This window comes from Rhamphochromis sp. 'chilingali', assembly GCF_963969265.1.
Source record: "Rhamphochromis sp. 'chilingali' genome assembly, chromosome: 18".
Taxonomy (NCBI): domain Eukaryota; kingdom Metazoa; phylum Chordata; class Actinopteri; order Cichliformes; family Cichlidae; genus Rhamphochromis; species Rhamphochromis sp. 'chilingali'.
In genome coordinates, this window is record NC_137945.1 from 24,663,553 (window position 1) to 24,682,991 (window position 19,439).

At 41.7% G+C, this 19,439-nt stretch overlaps 3 protein-coding genes across 3 annotated transcripts; 1 reads left to right on the forward strand and 2 right to left on the reverse strand.

Annotated features, from left to right (window-relative positions):
- Positions 1–385: 385 nt before the first annotated feature.
- Positions 386–5,338, reverse strand: nrros (negative regulator of reactive oxygen species). Its single transcript, XM_080865747.1, has 3 exons — positions 4,974–5,338; positions 3,542–3,656; positions 386–2,417 (listed from the first exon to the last, which is right to left on the reverse strand). The coding sequence occupies exons 2-3, from the start codon at positions 3,641–3,643 to the stop codon at positions 462–464; spliced, it is 2,058 nt and encodes a 685-aa protein (XP_080721873.1). The 5' UTR covers positions 3,644–3,656; positions 4,974–5,338; the 3' UTR covers positions 386–461.
- A 5,468-nt stretch (positions 5,339–10,806) lies between these two features.
- fbxo45 (F-box protein 45) lies at positions 10,807–13,660 on the reverse strand. Its single transcript, XM_080865759.1, has 3 exons — positions 12,922–13,660; positions 11,925–12,281; positions 10,807–11,823 (listed from the first exon to the last, which is right to left on the reverse strand). Exons 1-3 carry the CDS (start codon positions 13,246–13,248, stop codon positions 11,638–11,640), a joined length of 870 nt encoding a protein of 289 aa, XP_080721885.1. The 5' UTR covers positions 13,249–13,660; the 3' UTR covers positions 10,807–11,637.
- A 309-nt stretch (positions 13,661–13,969) lies between these two features.
- On the forward strand, positions 13,970–18,924 carry fam168b (family with sequence similarity 168 member B). The gene is made up of 7 exons (XM_080865760.1): positions 13,970–14,123; positions 16,115–16,206; positions 16,311–16,394; positions 16,700–16,842; positions 16,941–17,139; positions 17,223–17,347; positions 17,431–18,924. The coding sequence occupies exons 2-6, from the start codon at positions 16,137–16,139 to the stop codon at positions 17,333–17,335; spliced, it is 609 nt and encodes a 202-aa protein (XP_080721886.1). The 5' UTR covers positions 13,970–14,123; positions 16,115–16,136; the 3' UTR covers positions 17,336–17,347; positions 17,431–18,924.
- Positions 18,925–19,439: the final 515 nt, after the last annotated feature.

The following is a 19,439-nucleotide window of genomic DNA, read 5'->3' on the forward strand; positions in this document are numbered from 1 at the left end:
ACTGGAATTTCACACTGATGATGCTTCTTGGTCTCACTGATAGGAAGGAAACCTCAAACCCCTCCTCTTTGAGATACAAAACTGGGCAGTTGCTGCACATCTTAGCAAAACAGGAAATTTCATGTTTCCTCTGCTGCTTATAGCAACAGCTTGCATCACAGTACTTCTGCATATCTTCACATACAAACACACATACACATATACGCCCACACACGCTCACACACTCACCAAGTCAAGTCCCAGAGCGCAGCCACATTTTTTACATTGGGTTATCAGGATGAGGGCCTTGTTTTAAACCACACTTCACTGAACCGAGCAATCTAAAAAAAACAACAACTGACCTTTTTCTTTTTTAGATACTTCATATACTCACACACCTTTTCGGTAAATGTATTTATTTCAGATATGTATTCGGCTACATTTCTAAATAATGTACTGGACAAAATACAGTTATGGTGACATCAGTAAGACGTTGGCTTCAAACACTTCTTTTTGATGGACTTTTGTAGCAGTGTGGGCTTAAAGGTGAGGAGAACAATGATAGAGACTCCTGTGAAAAAAAGAAAGACGGGGACAAACAGCAGAATGTACCAAAAGATCGACTCCCCGTCATCAAAGCACAAAAACGACTGTGGATTCTCCACTCTGTGTGTCCTTAGGAAGAGATCCTTGCATGTGATGGCTGACTGTTCGACCATGTGGATGGTGTTTGTTGCTTCAAATGTCCTGAACCATTCGGTCTGGCAACAGTTGAATTGATTTCCTGTGAGGAAAATAGTCTGCAGCTTTGGGGCTAATGCATTAGCCTGACCAGAGGGGATGGTAGAAAGTCTGTTGTCCCTCAGATCAAGCACTTTCAGGTTGAGGTTTTGAAGTGAATGGGGAAGATGTAGCAGAAAGTTCTTTGAAATGTTTAAAGACTTCAGACTCTGGAAATGGGAGAAGTCAATGTCTTGTATGTGAGTGTTCCCTAAACCTAGATGCTGTAATGTTGTGCTAAGACTTTGTATTGATTGATGGATGGTTACTCCGGGGTTATCGGATAGCTCCAAGTGCGTTAGCGACAACCCCGCAAATGCAGTGTTTGGAATTATTTTAAGGTTGCATCCCTTAAGGTAAAGCTGTCTCAGGGACATAACATTCTTCCAATTCATGCAAGTTGAATTAGTGTGCATACTGATCTCAGCTTCCTCAGAAAGGCAAATGTCAATGTTGTTGTAGCTGAGATCCACCGACCGGATGCTTTGCAGTGAGGAAAATAATCCCATGGGTACCCACTTAAGACCATTCAGGCTCAGGTTAAAGTATGTCAAATTGCCAAGAGTGGTCAGAGTAGCTTTATCCGCTGAGATCTGGCTTAGTTCATTGTTGCTAACATCCAGCTCATACAAGCTACAAGAGAACTGCTCAGATGTTAGATTTAAGGTTCTCAGGCAGTTTGTGTGCATTTGAAGTCTAGACAGGGTGGGCATTTTCTGGATGAATCCTTTAGGGAAATACTCCACAGAGTTCCCTATCAGATCTAAAGTCTCTAGAGAGGATATATCACCGTGAAGGTTTTCGTCCCACAACTGAGCGGTCACATTATTGATCTCCTTGTTAAAGTTGTAGAATTCCACAGTTTTTGTTGAGTTTGGGAACATATCGTTGTCTGCTAAGTGTTCGTAGAATTTAATGGCGTTGTGAGACAAGTAAAGGTACCTTAAATTACTCTGGCTGGGCAGGAAAGGAAAGAAAAGGAGTTTGTTGTCTGATAAATCGAGAGTCTCTAGCTGGAAAGTGTCGTTGAGGTCTTGCCTTGAGATGAACCACTCAATGAAGTTGTGGCTGACATTGAGGACTTCCAGCTGAATCATGTGGAAGTCAGTGAGACAGGGCAGATAGTTAAAGGCCAAGTTGAGTCGCTGTAGCTTTGGACTGCTGTCAAAAGCATTATCAATCTCAAAAATCAAATTCCTTTGTAGGTCAAGTTCTTTAAGCTGGTGCAGATCCCTGAATGAGGCCTCATCCACTCTCAACAAAAGATTCCCAGAAAGATTGAGGTACTCTAGTGACGTGAGATTTTGAAGAAGCAAGGCAGCCATTTCATCTGTAAGCTTATTCTCAGAAAGATCTAGCGCTATAAGACCTGATAGCTTTCTTAATGCAAGGCTGGTTTCTTCGTAGCTGTTATAAAGACTGTTGTTTGCTAGATTGAGGCTTTTTAAAAGTTTTGAGTCTTGAAAAGTGTTCAATTCTATTTTACTCAAATTGTTGCAAGCTAAGCTCAGGGCGGTTAGTGAAGGGTAACTGAGAAGAGAGGCATTCTGTAGTGTTTCAAAGAGGTTGTAGTTGAGCTGAAGCTCTTCGATGTTTTCTGGAAGTCCTTCAGGCACAGATGTGAGCTGACCATTATTGCAGCAAGCCGTTTGTTGTATCTGCAGAGGAGGTAAAAAAGCACATGATTTAACACTTGCATACTGGTTGCCACTTTGCAGTGTTTCGGCTTTTTAAAATTCTGGCGGAAGCTGGATTTCTTTCTTGCACAGCAGATACATTTTAAGATCGTCATGAATAATATCCATGTGCACTTAAAAAATTTTATTGTGGGAAGATTACCCTCTTAAATTACTTCTCGTGTGGTTATTTGTAAACTATGCTAGCATGCTAAACTAAGCTAATGAGCATTGCCTGCAGTACATTAGCGTCTTACTGTTAGTGGAAGCATTTTAGCCTTCCTGTGTTTTGGGATTTAACTGAAAGTACTGTTACCCACTGTACAGGCTCACAGAAAAACATGGTGGGCTGTAGTTTCTTATTCTGGTAGGTCATACCACAGCTTACCAAAACTTCATTATTTCCTTGACAGATCACTTTTCCATTAGCATTCTGAGTCACTGGACCACTCTAAAAATACTTTCTGGCGATACGGCTTTAAAAAAAAATTGAAGTTTTCAGTTTAAATAACTTATCATTTTTCCCCTCTAGGAGTTTTATTGGTTTTATTGCTTTAGATGTTTCATTTCTAGAATCATTCATATTTATATTAATTTATATGACTGATAAACACTCAACAAGAGAGATTTAATTTCTTTCTCATAATCGACATCCGCTTCCAAAACCCTGCATCAGATATTAATATTCACAAGTTTAGACTTTTTGTGGCTTATTGAAAAGTCATTAAATCATTAATACAGTGTAGGAATGTGCCAATCTGGATGGATTTTGATCTAACTAAAGTTATAAACCACATATACAGCGTGCTTTTAGAAGGTGGGTCCTATTAGGGACTGGATCTTTGGTAATAATACAGAACTTTCCATATTTCAGTATCATTACTTGATGCTTTTCTTGTTTACACATTTATGTTTGAGTGCCTTAGGAATAACTTTTTTTTTTTTTTAGAAATTTTAGCTTTGTAGTGTCTTACCGAAGTCACTTTTTAGTTTTAACTAAGCCAAACATGAAATCGTTTGGCCTTTTCCATGTGATACATTGTGAAATTTCCTCAATATTCCTGAAACTTGCTCGGGAAAAGCTAAATGAAAGAAGAGCGTCTTACCAACTGACATCGACGGTGCTGCGGATGACTCGAGACTGGCGTCAGCGTTCTCCACATGTGCAACAAGCAGAGAAGGATGGGTGTGAGCCTGTGGACTGGCATTTTCTCATCCTTACTGTTGAGAACACAGAAGAAGAAGAAACGCGTGAGCCTGTTTGTGTCACATACTTTTAGATTTTTTCCCCTTTGCTGAAGTGAGCAGGAGCTGGTTGTTCGATATAGGCCTGACAATGAGCTGTGATCTTCCTCTGTTTTAAACTATAGTTATTACTATTTGTATATGGTGAAAAACCTTGTATGAAAAAAATGTGTCTTTATAAACTTTGTCTTAAAATGAATATTTGTGTCTGAAAATGGACGAAAGCAGCTTGACATTAAAATGCTGAAGCAGACAGAAGGTCAGAGAGCAGACGGGGAGTTTACAAATTCAACTTTAATAGCCGAGATTCATTTTCACAATTATTTGAAAAGCTTTGATAGTGTAAAAGTCTATAAGACTATATTTGACTGTCTCAGGTGAGAGTGGAGCTCATCATTTTTTACAATCTACTCATATCTAAATGAAAATTTCTGTAAATAGTAAGTACAGTAATATAATCCTTACAGAGTTTACGTCAACGTCATGTACTCGGTTTCATTTTTATTATATGTGAATAACTCAGATTTTTAATTTTTGACTTACAGTCTGTCTCCAGATGTTGGAAGTGATGGCGTATTTTATCCTGAAAACATCTGCTGTGTACATTTTGCAAAAATTTCCCAGATTTCAAATCAGACCACTGCGTGACTCACTGCATGATGAGGCCGTGCGTTTCTTTTTGGCTTGCATGTGTTGTTGGCCTATCCATTATAACGCAAGCATGGCTTCTAAAGAACACAAAGGTTTTCTTGAACATTTTTTATGTTTCTTTATTCGTCTAACCGATTTATTACCATTTTTATTTTGCATCTGCGTAGCTCACATTGAGTAACTGTGCCACCGCTTTCAATATGATTTCTAAACTATGTTCCTGGGGAAGAAGTTAAGCTCATGGAAGAACATATATTTGCAGAATCTTGCTTTCTCTATCTGATGCAGCCTATTTTTTTTTTATTAATAAGACCGTGCACTGTGTTAAAAAGACACGCACACTTACTTTGCGCTTGCATTTATGCGCACTATATGTTTACATTCATCAGGCAACATCTAAATGACTCAAACATGGTCTGAAAGCTGTTATGCTGCGCTCACATTCGTTTGTCAAAGCGGTGCGCTGGTGTATGCACACATAACACTCAGAAAATGGAGCGTATTCAGAAACAGATGATCGTTAAAGTATCTTGCTCAAATGCACCGACTGCAAAATGACCTTAAATTAGGAATTCCTCATTTAGGCGATGCGCTTTGCTTCATGCAGCAGAACACCGTGCAGTACAGAGTTCATTTACTTACACTGGTGGTTAGGTGTGGATTTGCCAAGCCACTGACGGTTGCTCCCCTGACCATATCGCTGGTTGATTCGCTGTTGCAGAGTGCGTTCACATGTGTGTCAAGTTCAGCTGCTCTCCCCTGCACTGACTGAAGCACAGATGCCCCTTCTTTACTATTCACGGAAGTAGGCAGGCAACGGAAACCGAGTCACATGGACAAGCTGCAATCAGGCAGGTTCTCAAGCTCGGGGCCACAGGAAGGCGAGTGCAGGCTCAACAGCTCTTAACCACCACTGCGCAAGTGTTTTCTTTCTCTTCTTTTTTTTTTCTTTTTCTGCTTCACAGCTTCACAGCAGAATAGCGTTATTATTCAGACAACTGATACTGGTAGCACAACTGCTACCACAAAAACCCAATGAGAACACACCCTTCACACCCTCTGCTCGTGCTGATCAGCCAAGCTCTCAAGAGGAAACCACTCAATGCACACACCCTTCCTGCCTTATTTTCGGCCTGTCACTGCAACAGACAAAACACACACACACACATATATATGTATATGTAAATATATGTGTATATATATATCTACACACACACACATAAACGGACATTTAGCGCTCTTTATAAAAACATACCTTCAACAGTTACAGGGATTCTGAGTCAGATAAGGCACAAGGGCTCAGAGCATAACTGCAGAAACTAAGCAATCTACTCTGTTTGGCTTTACTGATTTTATTTTCATTCTCCAGCTAATAAATGTACTAAGGTCGCTTTCAACATTTGTGAAACTCCAGCTGTTAGCTTGTATCTTATTTGTAATGATGAGTGGGTGCAAGAATGGGGAATTAGGAATCAGGAAGTGATGGTGCCTTCTGTGGAGAGTTGATTGGTCAGGCATTCCTTCCTGTTTTCACACAGGACGTCTCACTTCTGACTCTGTTGCAAGGTTGGGTGGCAACAAGATTTTCTGATCCATATGAGTATGTGTGGGTGCTGACTTTGTTGTTTGTTTGACACTCGTAAAATCGAATAAGGTGGCTGCTTATGAACTACGAGAAGCTCCCACAGGGCACCTTTAAAAGTTACATGTGATACATAAAAAAAGAGATTTAAGACTTGTTGTTCTTACTACAGAAACGCCTTTGCAGTTGAGATGAAATCTATTATACATTCACTGGCCATTTCATTAGGTACAGCTTGCTAGTGCTGCGTTGGTGCCTGCAGTGCAGCGTTAATTCTTCATCACACTGTTGCTGCACATCCATGATGTGAATCCCAAAGGTGCTTGGTTGAACTGAGATCTGGTGACTGTGGAAGTCATTTGAGTACATTGTACTCACTGTTATGTTCAAGAAAGCAGTTTGAGATGATTTGACCTTTGTGACGTGGTCACAAAGGTCACATGGTCAGCAGCAATATTCAAAAAGGCTGTGACAGTCAAACCATGCTCAACTGACAGTAAGGGGCCCAAGTTGTCTGATTTTGGGGAACCCGTGTGAATTGTAGCCTCAGTTTTCTGTTCTTAGCTGTGAGGAGTGACACCCAGTGTGGTCTTCTGCTGCTGTAACCTATTTGCTTCAAGGTTAAAGGTGCTGTGCGTTCAGAGATGCTCTTCTGCATACCTTGGTTGTAACAACACCTTCCTATCGGCTTGAAGCAGTGTAGCATCTCTGCAAACTCTATAAACCCTAGAGATTGGTGTGTGGGAAAATCCCAGTTGATAATCAGCCACCAACAACCATACCGGCTTCAAAGTCACTAAAACAGCCTTTGTTCTCCATGGCGATGCTCAGTTGAACTGAGTTGAGCTCAGTGAACTTCGGCAGCTCGTCTTGACCGTGTCCGAATCCCTGCGTGCACCGAGTTGCTGCTGCAATTGACTAATAAGATATCTGCACAGGTGTACCTAATGAAATGGCATGTGTGTTCACCTGTTACCGACGTGACCTACAGTGGCTTTAGGTGCATCTTTACATGTGGCCTTGCTCACGTTCAGTTGTAGCAGCGTGCAGTGTGAGGCAGTGTGTGTCAGTCTAAGCACACTGGGTGAGAGCAGCTCCTGCACTACACTCACACAGTGTTGTGAACACGTGCAGTGCAGTGTGTGAGCACTGGTTTTTTTGTCTGTTTCAGCAGCTGAAGCCATTTTAAGACATGGCACACTACTGATATTTGCATTCTATTTTTGAGAGCTGCGAAAGGGTTCTAGCAGCGGTGGTGTAAAAAAAAAGTCCAAGGGTGTGTGTGTGGGTGTGAGTGTGTGTGTGTGTGTGTGTGTGGGGCAGGGTAGAGGGGGGATGTGGGCAGTTGCTATTTGATGAAACAAACGGGATGGAGACTTAAATGTAAACACTAGAACACTTTCTTAGTTTTTGAGAAAGTTTTTGTTTCTTTTGTTTCTTTGCTTAATTTCTTTAGATATTAAAAACAGCTTCTATAAATATTCACACAATTCCCGTCTTCCTGTTAACGCCTTCAGAGCATACGGCGCATACATCAGCGCACCTCAGTCTTCTGTTTAAGGCTGTAGGTTGTGAGAACAGATACAAGCAGCAACAACAGTTGACGTTACACTAATGTGGGAAACCTCTATCCTCTCGAGAGGCTTTGCTCCACATCATCAGGCTTTCTCTGTGGTGGGACGATATTTGCATTGCATGCAAAAAACCGTCACTGCCCTCTTGTGGAAACATCTCGAGGATCAGCGGCGTTTTCGTGGGCCCTTAAATCTCGGCTCTGTCGAGGTCTCCCACCAGTCAAACATTGCATCGGAGGGATTTAGAAACCTTTGAGAAGGTGTAGATGTTACTCATATTGCTAAGTCATACGTGTAAATGCAACTTTCCTTAAACCAAGGGAAACATAGATTTACATCAAAGTGAGGCACTGGCATCCACCAGGATTTAATTTCTATTGTTGAACTGATTTTAAAGGTTTTCATTCTCACAAAATCATTCCCACTTTAATTTAGTTCAGAAGTCCAACTTTTATTTTGACATTTAAGTTCATTCAAATGTTTATGTTTTTTCACATCTAGTTTCAGTTTGTAGTTTAGTTTTAGTTAACGATGATAACCTTGACTTTTAAGTTTTGGAGATGTTTTAAAGGAAATATTTGACAAATGGAAAGGTGCAGTACAGACACGTCTATGCATTCATTTTAGTGACTGAAATTCCAGTATTTCATTATTATGTTAATGGCTGTACAGTCAATAAGCAGCAACTAAATAAAGATTTAAAAATGAATTAAAAATAAATTATATATAGTCAGTATCCTTTTTCAGATTCCCTATTAGATCGCTATGTGTGGACAAAACCAAGGTTAAGCAGTTATACAGCAGGTTTGATGGTGAACGGGAGGATAGCAGCCCTGGATACAGACAGTGAGACATGCAAAGTAAAAGTATCAAGGATGGAGAAAGTGACTTTGATAGACAGTCCGGCAAACAGACATTCAAGGACAGAACAGAAAGTGGGGAGTATTAGCAGGTACTCTAACAGGCAAGCTGTAAACTGGAGCCACAAATTGGCAGACGCGAAGCAGCCAATCTCTTTGCCTTGGCATTACATAGACAGTCAATCATTCAATGAATTCTCTCCTTCACTGCTGAGACGCTGTCCAGCACTGAGAGGCTTTTTTTTTTTTGATTTTAGAGCATTGCAAAACAATTTCTGTTGGCACTTTTTGAGATGTAAAATGTATCTTTTATTGCAGAGTTGCCTTTAAATAAATACTGACAGAGAGCAGGAAGGCAGAACTCGACATCGCTGTCATGTCAGGTATGTTAGCGATGTGAAAACAGCATTTCACACCTTTACATTTACAAAAAAGAGAAAAGTCAAGCTTGAAAGGTTTTGTTTTGGATGAAACTCTCAGAGGAGGTTAGCTGAGGTTATGAGCAGTGCATTGTGGTCTTTAAAGATATTTCACTAGCCGGGCCCACGTCCTCATTTTAGTTTTGATGGCGTTTTAGTAGATATTAGGTGAATGCTTGGACATGAATTGAGCTGCGGTTTGGGGAAGGCCTCGAAGGGGACTGGCGACGGCTCCCGGGCCTGGCAGATCCCCGTGTACTAAATAGGAATGAAGAAGTTATAGAATTGAGAACAAGGAGGGAGGGTGGGGCACGTAAACGAGAATGAACAGTTTGCAGAACTGGGGGGAACTTATATAGATGACAACCGGAAAGAGCGTGTTTGGAGGCGTGGTCCCGCTCCTGAAATTCCGATACATAATCTCCAAATCCCAACTTTCCCTTGGATATGTTGCTGTTTGTCTGAGGCCTTTTGCATGTTGAAATTTGAAATGTGCATGTTGTTCACTCACTAGCTAGACAGACAAGACCAAAGTGGTGCCTCAAAGTAAATCAACATGTTTAAGACATTACTCACACACTTCTCTTGAGATCCCACCACAGCATTTCAATCAAGTTGAGGTCTGGACTTTTTATTCTTTTGCTGCCATTCTGGAGTAGATTTGCTGCTGTGCTATAAAACATTGTGTTTTTGTCTCATCTTGTTTCATGTTTGACTCTAGAACACTTTGACCCCTCGAGGTGTTCATGGTTGACACAATGACAGCAATGTGCTCAGGTCCTGTGGGTGCAAAACAAACCCAAATCTTCACTCCTCCACCGCCGTGCTTGACAGTTGGTGTGAGGTGTTTGTGCAGATATGCTGCTAATACATACCTCCCCGATTCCTGTAGAAGCAGTTAGGATAGTCCTAGTTTTTCACAGGAATGGATATAGCCATGTGGAGTTTTGTGTCCCCACATGATTTTATGTTTTGTTTTTCTTATTTTGCTAATAATTTATTGCATAACTAAGTCATTAATCCTGGTAAAATGTTTTGTATTTATAATGGTTGATCTTGTATACTGGATATTGTCTTAGGCAGCTTGTACCACATACTAATCAATAATACAGTTGTTATGGTAATTACCTGGCTCTTGTTAAAAAAACAGAAGAGCCAAGTTTTTAGATTTGCAACAACACTTTGTGAAATAGTCCAATGGTAATAAAGCAATCAAACTAAATAATTCAAATGTATTGTTGTTTATTGTTAGCAGCTGAGTCTTTCGTATAAAAATCCAAGAAATCTGACAAAAGGATTTCCAGAGCGAACCAGCAGATTTTATTTAAACAGTTACTTTAGCACATTTAATGAAGCCTTGGAAAATTTTACTTTCATCAAAGTATATAGCCCAGCATCACAGTATATTATCATTTCAGTAGCAAAACTGCTCAGGTTTAATGTCTGTGATGCAAAGTAACTGGAACAGGGCACGTGCCAAGTTACTGTGGATGATTGATCTATTTTGTTTTTTTGACGAGTCGCTAGATAGAAACTCAAGTTTGGGTTCATATCTCCATGTGTGGTTGGTTAAAAACAACTTAATAGTACATGAAAGGTTTCCCTTTTCCCATGTTTTGATACCAGGCTTATCTTCTAAACCATGAATGAAAATCCACTTTTTCTTCAAGCAATATTAGTATAGCTTCTTTAAATATATAAGTTATTGTTCTAAAAAGCTGATTCTAAGAGAAATGTTTGTTTTTTAATGGAATAGCCTAGATATGCTAGTCTGTGCATCATAATCATACAGTTCATGGCTGAGCTTGGCAGCATGAGCAAGATCCTCTTGTCCAAGTTCCCTTAAAAAAAAAAAAAAAAAAAAAAAAAAAAGGCCAACAATTATACAGCGCTTTGAGTACTCCGGGAGAGTAGAAAAGCGCTATATAAGAATCAGTCCATTTACCATTACCAGTTGATCAATAGCTGACAGTGTGGTGATGGTCGATCTTTCAGACCACCTGCATTCTCTTCACTTATGCAAACAAACATCAAACCGTCTTTACTGTAGGAGTGGCACCATGTAGACTTTATTTTCAGGCTTTAAAATCACACAGTATCTATAGTACCATAGATAAAACCAGGAAATAAATAAATCGTAATACTACAGTAGCACATTAAAAAGACACATTTCATGTTACAGGTTTAGTTTCCACCGTTACTGAGTAAGTACTTGAAAGGGGGAGATGTTTCAGTGCATACGCAGCACAACAGTGCGCATGCATGGACTGCCACACACGTGCCATGGACGTGGCCCATGTGTCCTTGAGGTTTACCTACGCCAGAATGTTACAATACATCTCACATGTTTCATTTCACTGTAATGCAGTCATTCCACAATGCGTTTGTCCATTAACTCACATGTTAACGACTGTGTCACATGTTAAAAATGTTGCGTTAAAGCATTCGCCACTTGGTTTAGAGTAGCTTAGGCCTCCTTCAAGCAGACAAAATCTCAAGTAAATCTTCAGCACGAGTCCAAAATGCGTGACATTAAATTAAGTTTCCCCTGTAAGGTGAATAATAGAGTTCAGCAGCTAAACTGTAAAAGTGGACTTCTCCACGTAGATACACAAACAGTCCCTGCACATTCCTTTCCCCCTGTTGTTTGTCCAGTTTGGGAAAAAAAAAAACCTTCGCTTTTTTTTGGTGAGTCGAAGTAGATTGCAGATTGTTCTCTGTGTGCTTATGGAAATAAGGTTACTGTGTTTGGAAGAAATGTGACCACTTACCCTCCAAACCTTAAAACACTACAATAGGGAGGGAATCAGCAGTCTGTCTGCACTTGACAGGAACGTGTATGATTTCGGGGTGGCACAGGCTGATCTGCATCTAGCCGTCCAGAGGTTTTCCCAGGTACACCATGGTGACTTCAGTGTTGCCGTATACTGCAGACACAGCAGGGAACAGGCAGGTTTTGGGCAGTCCACGGAAAGCCACTCCGAGAAACTCAAAACCTCTCTCAAAGGCTAACGTCTTGTCATCCATGTCTAGAATCACTCGTATTCTCTCCCCGATCTGTGGACAGGCACGGTCACATCAGGAGTTATAATCATGTTTTCACTTGTACTCTTTACACAATTTCCTTTTAAAACGTCATTTCAAATCTCGACTCCTACCTGATATTTAGGTGCATTGTTACACTGGGGGAAATTCCCGTTGACTTCTCCGTTGTGAAGCAGGTTATTGTCGACCAGGTTCCAGCCCCAGCTCTGGTCATCGCTGCCCAAGAGGGCTACGTAGCCCTGGCACTGCATCTGCGCCCGCTTCGTAGCGATACCTATCACTGCCACGGTGCCCAGGGGGCCCTCCCACCAGATTTCCCAGGCATGTCGCCCTTCCGAAAAGCCGATTTTGCCCCGCGCGCCGTCTGTGCTCTGGGCAATAGGGTTGCGGTGCAGAGTGAAGCCGTTCTTCTTCACGTAAACGTTGCGGGAGCAGTCGTGGGAGCTCAAAGCATGCTGAAAGGCCTTGAGCTGCACAGGAAGACAGTTACAGTTAACAAAATCACAGACACTTGCTGGGAAATCTAAATATTTTTAAGGGGAAAAAAGTTCTGTGAAGCATGCATACAGAAGAAGAGACATGCTACTCCACTTTCCATCTCGCAGGACGCTCATTGCACCATTCAGAGGTGCAGAGCTCAAATATTTTTCATAAGAATGTAGGTCGTGTTTCTAAAAACACTTTGGAACAAATGAATGAGCGTCCTTAGATTGACATTGGACACAGACAAGTTGTTCTCATTCAAACCTTACTTTCATGCCATCAACACTCCTATAAACAGTCTCCATACACAGACTGCTTAGAACAGGTTTTGTTCTATTATGCAACAATAGACTGGAGAGTCAATTCAATATGGACTCCAGTGATAAGCCCAATGGCAACAAAACATCTGCTCTACACCTGCTCAGTGTGATCACCAACTGAAAGACAATAATACAACAAGCAGGATTCAGTTTTATGCCCGTTTATGTCTTACATTTCATTGAATACGTTAAAAAGCACTAGATTACGCTGACATTCAGTAATGTTTATGGCTACATTGTCCCTTTGTGTAAAGGCATAATCAAACAGGTAACCCCAGGATAGAGGGATGTGTACTGGTAAACCTACTTTGCCCTTGTAGGTGGGCAGGTTACAAAGGATGTCAGACCGCAGAGCCTCGTCGCTCAGAGTCCGGCTGCAGAGGCTGCGCCACACCTCGCTGTTTTCATCCGCCAGGATATTGTTCCAGTGCCAGCAGACCAGCGAACACCGCATCAGGTCAGTCAGCTCCAGGTAGGAGAAAACATGCTCCAAAACCCTCGCTGGTAGCCTCCCCGCCACCCCTGCGCCTCCTCCGGCTGCAGCCGCATATGGAGAGCCGGTGGAGCTGCAACTGGCTGCCGCTGCTGCGCCCAAGCAGGAGGAACCTCCTCCCCCACCCGCCGCTCCAGACATTATGCCCCTGCTCTTCACCGACGACGCCAGCTGAGCGAGTAGTTTCACCGTACACCGCAAGACGGTTCCTAATATGAGCTCGGCAGCAACATTTTTAACCTGTGAAAAACCCACACGTAGATCGCGCTAAAACCACAACAGTATACGGACCCGACTCTTCCCACTTCAATGGCTGAATGGAAACGATGCGTCAAGGTCCTCAAAGGGCACGAAGCACTAATTGTCCCGTTGTCACAGAAACGCGAAAATTATTTCGGAAGAAACAGTGGTCAGTTTAAGAAGTAAGCAAAGTCTCCCGAGTCCGGAGACGACGAGATATTAGATAAAGCAACAGTCACGCTCGAGTCAAATAAATTTTACCGCCTGCAAGGACCGCAGAGCCGACATAATGAGTTCAAGGAGGGTTGCTACACAGTACTGTTGCAGTGTTGCGATACTGGACGTTACACCGCTGCAACGTCAAAAGTGTTGTGATTGTGTCGCAAAAAATACGAACCGTATTAAAAGACGATGCAGTTGTTTACCAATAAAAGGCGTTATCTGACCTGTTACGTCATGTTGGTTGGATTTGATAATTATTTTCAGATCGTGTTTGACGGAAAACTAATGATAATAGTTTAAAAAGAACTACTGGTGTTTTCATTGTTTAACATGGGATTTACACGTTGTTGAAAGAAAACAAAACCGGCATCTTATATAAAGTAGACTATATTATTTTATTTTTTAATTTGTATACCACGTGACACCACGGAAGTGACGCGGGGTGCTCAAAAGAGTTAAGCAAAGCATCTGGGAGCAAAACAGCAGTTAGCTTTATTTCATTTTAACCCACAAGACCGGAGAAGGTGACTAACTGACGGTCAAAGCAGCTAACAGTAAGTTGTTGTGGGTTTTTGTTATCGGGACATAAAGATATGCGTGTTATCTGGTAACGGGACAGGCTGCACCGCTTGACACAGCTGTCTGGCTGCCTGCCTCCTGTGCTATGCGGCCTGCTTGACGAGCTGTCCCCCATCTGTCTGCTGTCCGGGGACACTCCGGCGGCTTCGCGCGGTCAGACAGGTGATTAGCGGGTCAGCGTGTAAAGCAACGCTCACCTACGGCGCCAAACAGGCTAGGCTAACTGCAGGTGGTGGAGATCGTGAAGCTTGTGAGCTAAGCTAGCTGATGGTAACAAAGCCCCGCTGCGTTCACCTTTCCAAATTCTTCTACTTCAGGTTGCCATCTTAATTTTTGCAGGCGACGTATCGAACGTCATGTTTTGAGAGGGCACATGTTACTGCCGAGGGTTTGTGCTTGGAAGGCGAAAGCAGCCTTTAAGACTTACCGATGAGCAGCACATATTTAGATTTTAGTCTAAGAAAACATCCAGGAAAAAAAACCAAAACACACCAAACAAACAGAAACGCATAGCTTCACACCTCTCTCGCCCCTGTCGTCCGCTGTGTTTGGGTGAAAGAGTATAGTTAAAGTAACACAAATAAAGCCGAATTGCTAAATTATGTTGTTCCTCTCTCTCTCTTTGAAAATTTGAAGTTTTGATTAATTTCAGTTTCCTATAGAGTCAGCCTATCAAATAAACTGGAGTTAAATCTGGATTCAATTGTAGCGTGACTGTGCTTATAGCAACCCGAGTAAGTGTAATTGTGAATTTATATTTACCAGAGTCCATTCACTTTGAATGAGCACCTTGTAACGAGGTGGAAAGGTTTTTTGTGTTTTTGTTTTTCATGCTTAAGTTTTTATTTTAGCTACCGCTAGGTGGAAGCACAGATGCATTAAAATCAACCCAGGGACCGTCATGGGAAGCAAAAGTCATGGTTTCTTCGGGAAATGCGCAAAGAAAGCTGTAAAATGTAATAACAATAGTGATGCATTTTGTTTCAGGCGCCTTTCAAAACACTCAAGGTCACCTTACACACGGTTTAAAGAGATGTTCTGATGCGAGAGGGAGTTAGTGATATGGATATTTGCTGGGAGGGAATTCTAGAGGCCGAGAGCAGAGCCAACTCATGATCGAGACCCCATGGTAGAAGGAAGAGGAGGAGATAGCATCGTGTTAACGTGGAGTAACATCTCTGAGGAATGTTTATAGCACCTTGTTAAATTTAAGGTTTGACCCGAACAACAGAATGGCATCAAAAAATGCAAAATGAAAGGTCTAGCTGAGTGTATTAATTTTCCAAAAATGTCTTTTACAAACTGCTCACGAACATTGTACAATGACTAGTTGCGCTCATGTCTTTCTGCTTTAGACAGTGCTGAGAGCATTAGGAACCATGTTGACACCATTTTTAAAAATAGCGCAAGCACCTTCTCTGCGTTATGTTTATTATCAAACAGAATATATAGTAATGCCAATACAACTGTAATAGGTGCACGTCAGCACACAATGTCAGAAAATGCTTATTAGTCTAGTCTTCGCTTTTTTGTTACCGTGACCTTGCAAGGTCATATCATGCAGACCGCTGTCAGTCAGCTGTGTCGTTGGGTAAAAGTAGTAGTTTGTGCACATGCCATGACATATAAACGTAATGAAATGTGACGAATGGGAAAGCTACAGTAACAGCAGTCTAATAAATGGAGAGTATGTCAAAGTCTAAGCTCTAAAGAAAGCACACCAAACCAGTCGACATGCTTAAGGTTTCTGAAAGCAGAACTGAAGGTTTTGTTTAAACATTCTGAGGAATCTTTTCACAATCACTGTGCTGTTTTTGGAACAACAGGGTCACAATCGACAGCAACAGAAAGCTTCATATTCTCATGTCCATCCTTTCCACAAGAGCTCTGCTGGCACACAGATCAGCAGTTGGTTTCCATGCATGATTGCATCATTCCAACCTGTCTGTGCTTCTCTTATTTACAGCATCTGCAAGTAGACAGCCACAATGAACCCAGTATACAGCCCTGCACCAACAGGGGTCCCCTTTACCAACACTAAGGGTATAGGTTATCCAGGTAACCTGAAGCATAGTGGTTTAAGAAACAAGCATAATTACAAGAAAATATCTCCCAGCATTGAGAATACTATTATATTCTTGTTTTGTTTCTGGTTTTGGCAGCTGGATTTCCTCTAGGATACGCAGCGGCTGCTCCAATGTACACTCCCAACATCTACGCAGGAGCAAACCCAGGCTTCCCTAACGGTGAGAAGAAAGTAACGATGAAATCTGCCCGAGTTTATCTGATAGATCTTGAAACACATCTTCCTGATGCACTTCAAAAGAGTCAAATTGTTCCATCTGACTTCTTGATTTGAATTAATTATAAACATAACGTAATAAAGAATAAAAGTTCCAAAGAGACTCTTAATAACCCTAAAAAGTGTGTGCGCTTCTCTTCTATGAGGGTCCTGTTTTACTGAGCTGCACAGCCAGTGTTTCTTCCAAGCTTCAGCTATTTTGTCCCAGAACAAACGGCCCTAATATGAGCCGTCTTCCTCCCTCTCCAGGCTATGCTCAAAGTGCTCCCTTCAAAGTGTCCTGCTCTCCCAGCACAGGGACCGTCCCACCGTACTCATCCTCCCCAAACCCCTACCCAACTGCTGTGTACCCTGTCAGGAGCACCTACCCCCAACAGAACCCCTATGCACAGGTCAGTCCTTGCTGTATGTGTATATTTTTAATAACACGCTGCCCCTCTTCATCCAGTCTCAGTGCTTGAGCTGTAACGTGTGGTTGTTTGTCCACCAGGCACTAATACCTTCACAACAACAAGGCCCTTACTACACACAGGCTCTGTATGCTCCACCGCCTCATGTCATCCATCACACGACAGTGGTCCAGCCCAATGGGATGCCTGCAGCGATGTATGCCCCGCCTATCCCTCCTCCCCGCAACAACGGTGTCGCCATGGGCATGGTAGCCGGCACCACTATGGCCATGTCAGCTGGTGAGCTGCAGCAGTTTATTGAATCTTATTCAGGATACAAATGTGTTCGATTTGTAGTTTTACCTGTGGCTTTCACTCCTCAGGAACTTTGTTGACAACTCCATCACCAGCGCCCGTCGCTCCCCACCCAGTCACGATGCCCACATATCGGCCTCCTGGCACACCCAGCTACAGCTACGTGCCCCCACAGTGGTGAAGAGAGAGAAGTGTGAGTATGTTTTAAAAGCATCACAAGTTTGGTCAAAGGTGCAGATTAAAGGTTTATGTTTACACCCGGTGTTCTCTCTGCAGGTCCGGAAGATGGTAGATATGCATTCACACTCCAGTGTTTTTCTCTCGTGGTGACGACCTGCCCCGCCCTGGCAGCGTCCGCTACCAATTCTTCTTCTTCCAGCATAATGTGAATCTAAAACCCAACTACATAGAGTCCCATTTGGATAAGCAGGGGGTGACAAATAGGCCCATCCCCACAACCCCTATTAATGGAATAAGGCTGCATTCCATACCCCCACACCCCCACCCCCTCAACGCCAGCACCTCTACAAACCTGCTGCATATCTCACATCAAACTGCAAAGCCTCCATGCAAACTCTATGTGGACTCTCATGCAGGTTTTTATAGCTTAAATTCGTATGTAGTGAAAAAGGAGTTTGGAATAGTTTTTTTCTCTTTAATTTGGGGGATTAAATATGATGTTGAATGCATGTGTATATATAGATTTACAAAGTAATGCTAGCTCAATTCTCCCTGCTGTGACAGATGCAAATTCAATAAAAGGCACAAATCCAAAGGAACTAAGAAGAAAAAAAAAAAGAGTAATAATCTGCAATGCTGAATCACCAGTGACTATGTCTTAAATGTGAAAGAAAAAAAACAGACGAGAAACGTTTATTCATGCAAAAACATACCTGCGCCGTCCATCACGGGCCAAACTGTACTATTTTTCACCGCTTTGTGTTTAGGTAAGTGGTTTTTATCGTTTTCTTTCAGTGATGCAGTGTTTGCATAATGTCTTACCATTTTTGTATTGTAGGAACAAAAGATGGGACTTTGAGTTTGTGCCTCTGTGACTGGTGGCCATTCCAACACTTTTACTTTTTCTGGCCTGTTAAACTTTCTTCTTTTTCTTTTAAACAAATGGTGTTTCAGTTTCTTTTTTTTCCCCCAAAAGTCTGAAGCTGCTCCTGCTTGGGTGATATATGATGTATTCACTTATTTTAGCCAGAAGTGTTCTTGGTGGGGAACAAGTATAGGAAGTTATTAGAAGTCAATTGCACCCATTTAATAAGAGTGGATGAGCAGGAAGTGTGTGTGTGTGTGTGTGTGTGTGTGTGTGTGTGCGCATGTGTGTGAAAGCGGGACTCGAACGGAAACCATTCTGAATGGTGCCATACAGTGCAACATGCTTAGAATTTTAGACTTACATGTCACTCTAATGAATTTACTCTTAGGCAGATTTGAAGCACTACATCATTAAATCACCGCTCAACGTGGACATGTTAGGGCACCGTAATGATATTAAACTCCATTTGTGAATAGCACTACTGAATGAAGGCACTAATTCCAAACGGTTTGTAAAAGATATTTGACTTTTTCCGACATCGCTCGCTGTCTTACCTCAAGTCTCCAGGCTAAAAATCCACCAATGTCACTGTTTCAGACATGCTTTTCTATGTTGCCTCGGTCACCTCAGTTAAACATGTTTTGTAAATGTTATTTTTGTGACTTTGGTTGCTGTTTTGTATTCTAAAGAAAGACCAAAAATAAAAACAAATATAAGAATAACCTGTGTTGTGCATGTCTTCTCACTGGGTGTGTTGGGGCAGCCAGAAATGATGACAAAATAAAGAAGAACATGAAACAAAATATATGCTGGACGATTCAAACTGGTTTGAAAGGCAATATTTGGTATGACAATTTTTTTTTATGACCACACGACATGCCACATTTTCAGGTAATGGCTCTTTGGGAATTTGTATTTTAAACCTGGAACTCAAAATATAAAGAAACAAGGGCCGACTCAGGACTTTTACACAGTTCTGATTATGATATTGTACTGTAGTCCCCATGGCTCTGTTCTATATTATAGATTTTAGACATTTTATTCTTAAAGCTACTCATTGGTAATTGAGGTCAAGTCAAACAACTTTCTGTAACTTAATTTCATAAAACAATATTTTAAGTATTATCATTATTATTGTTGTTTGGAGAGAAGTAGTATCATAAACCACTGGCTGCTGTTTAACAGAGGATGGCGTCAAAGCTTTCCTACGTCAATTGGAAAACGAAGAAGAAGATTT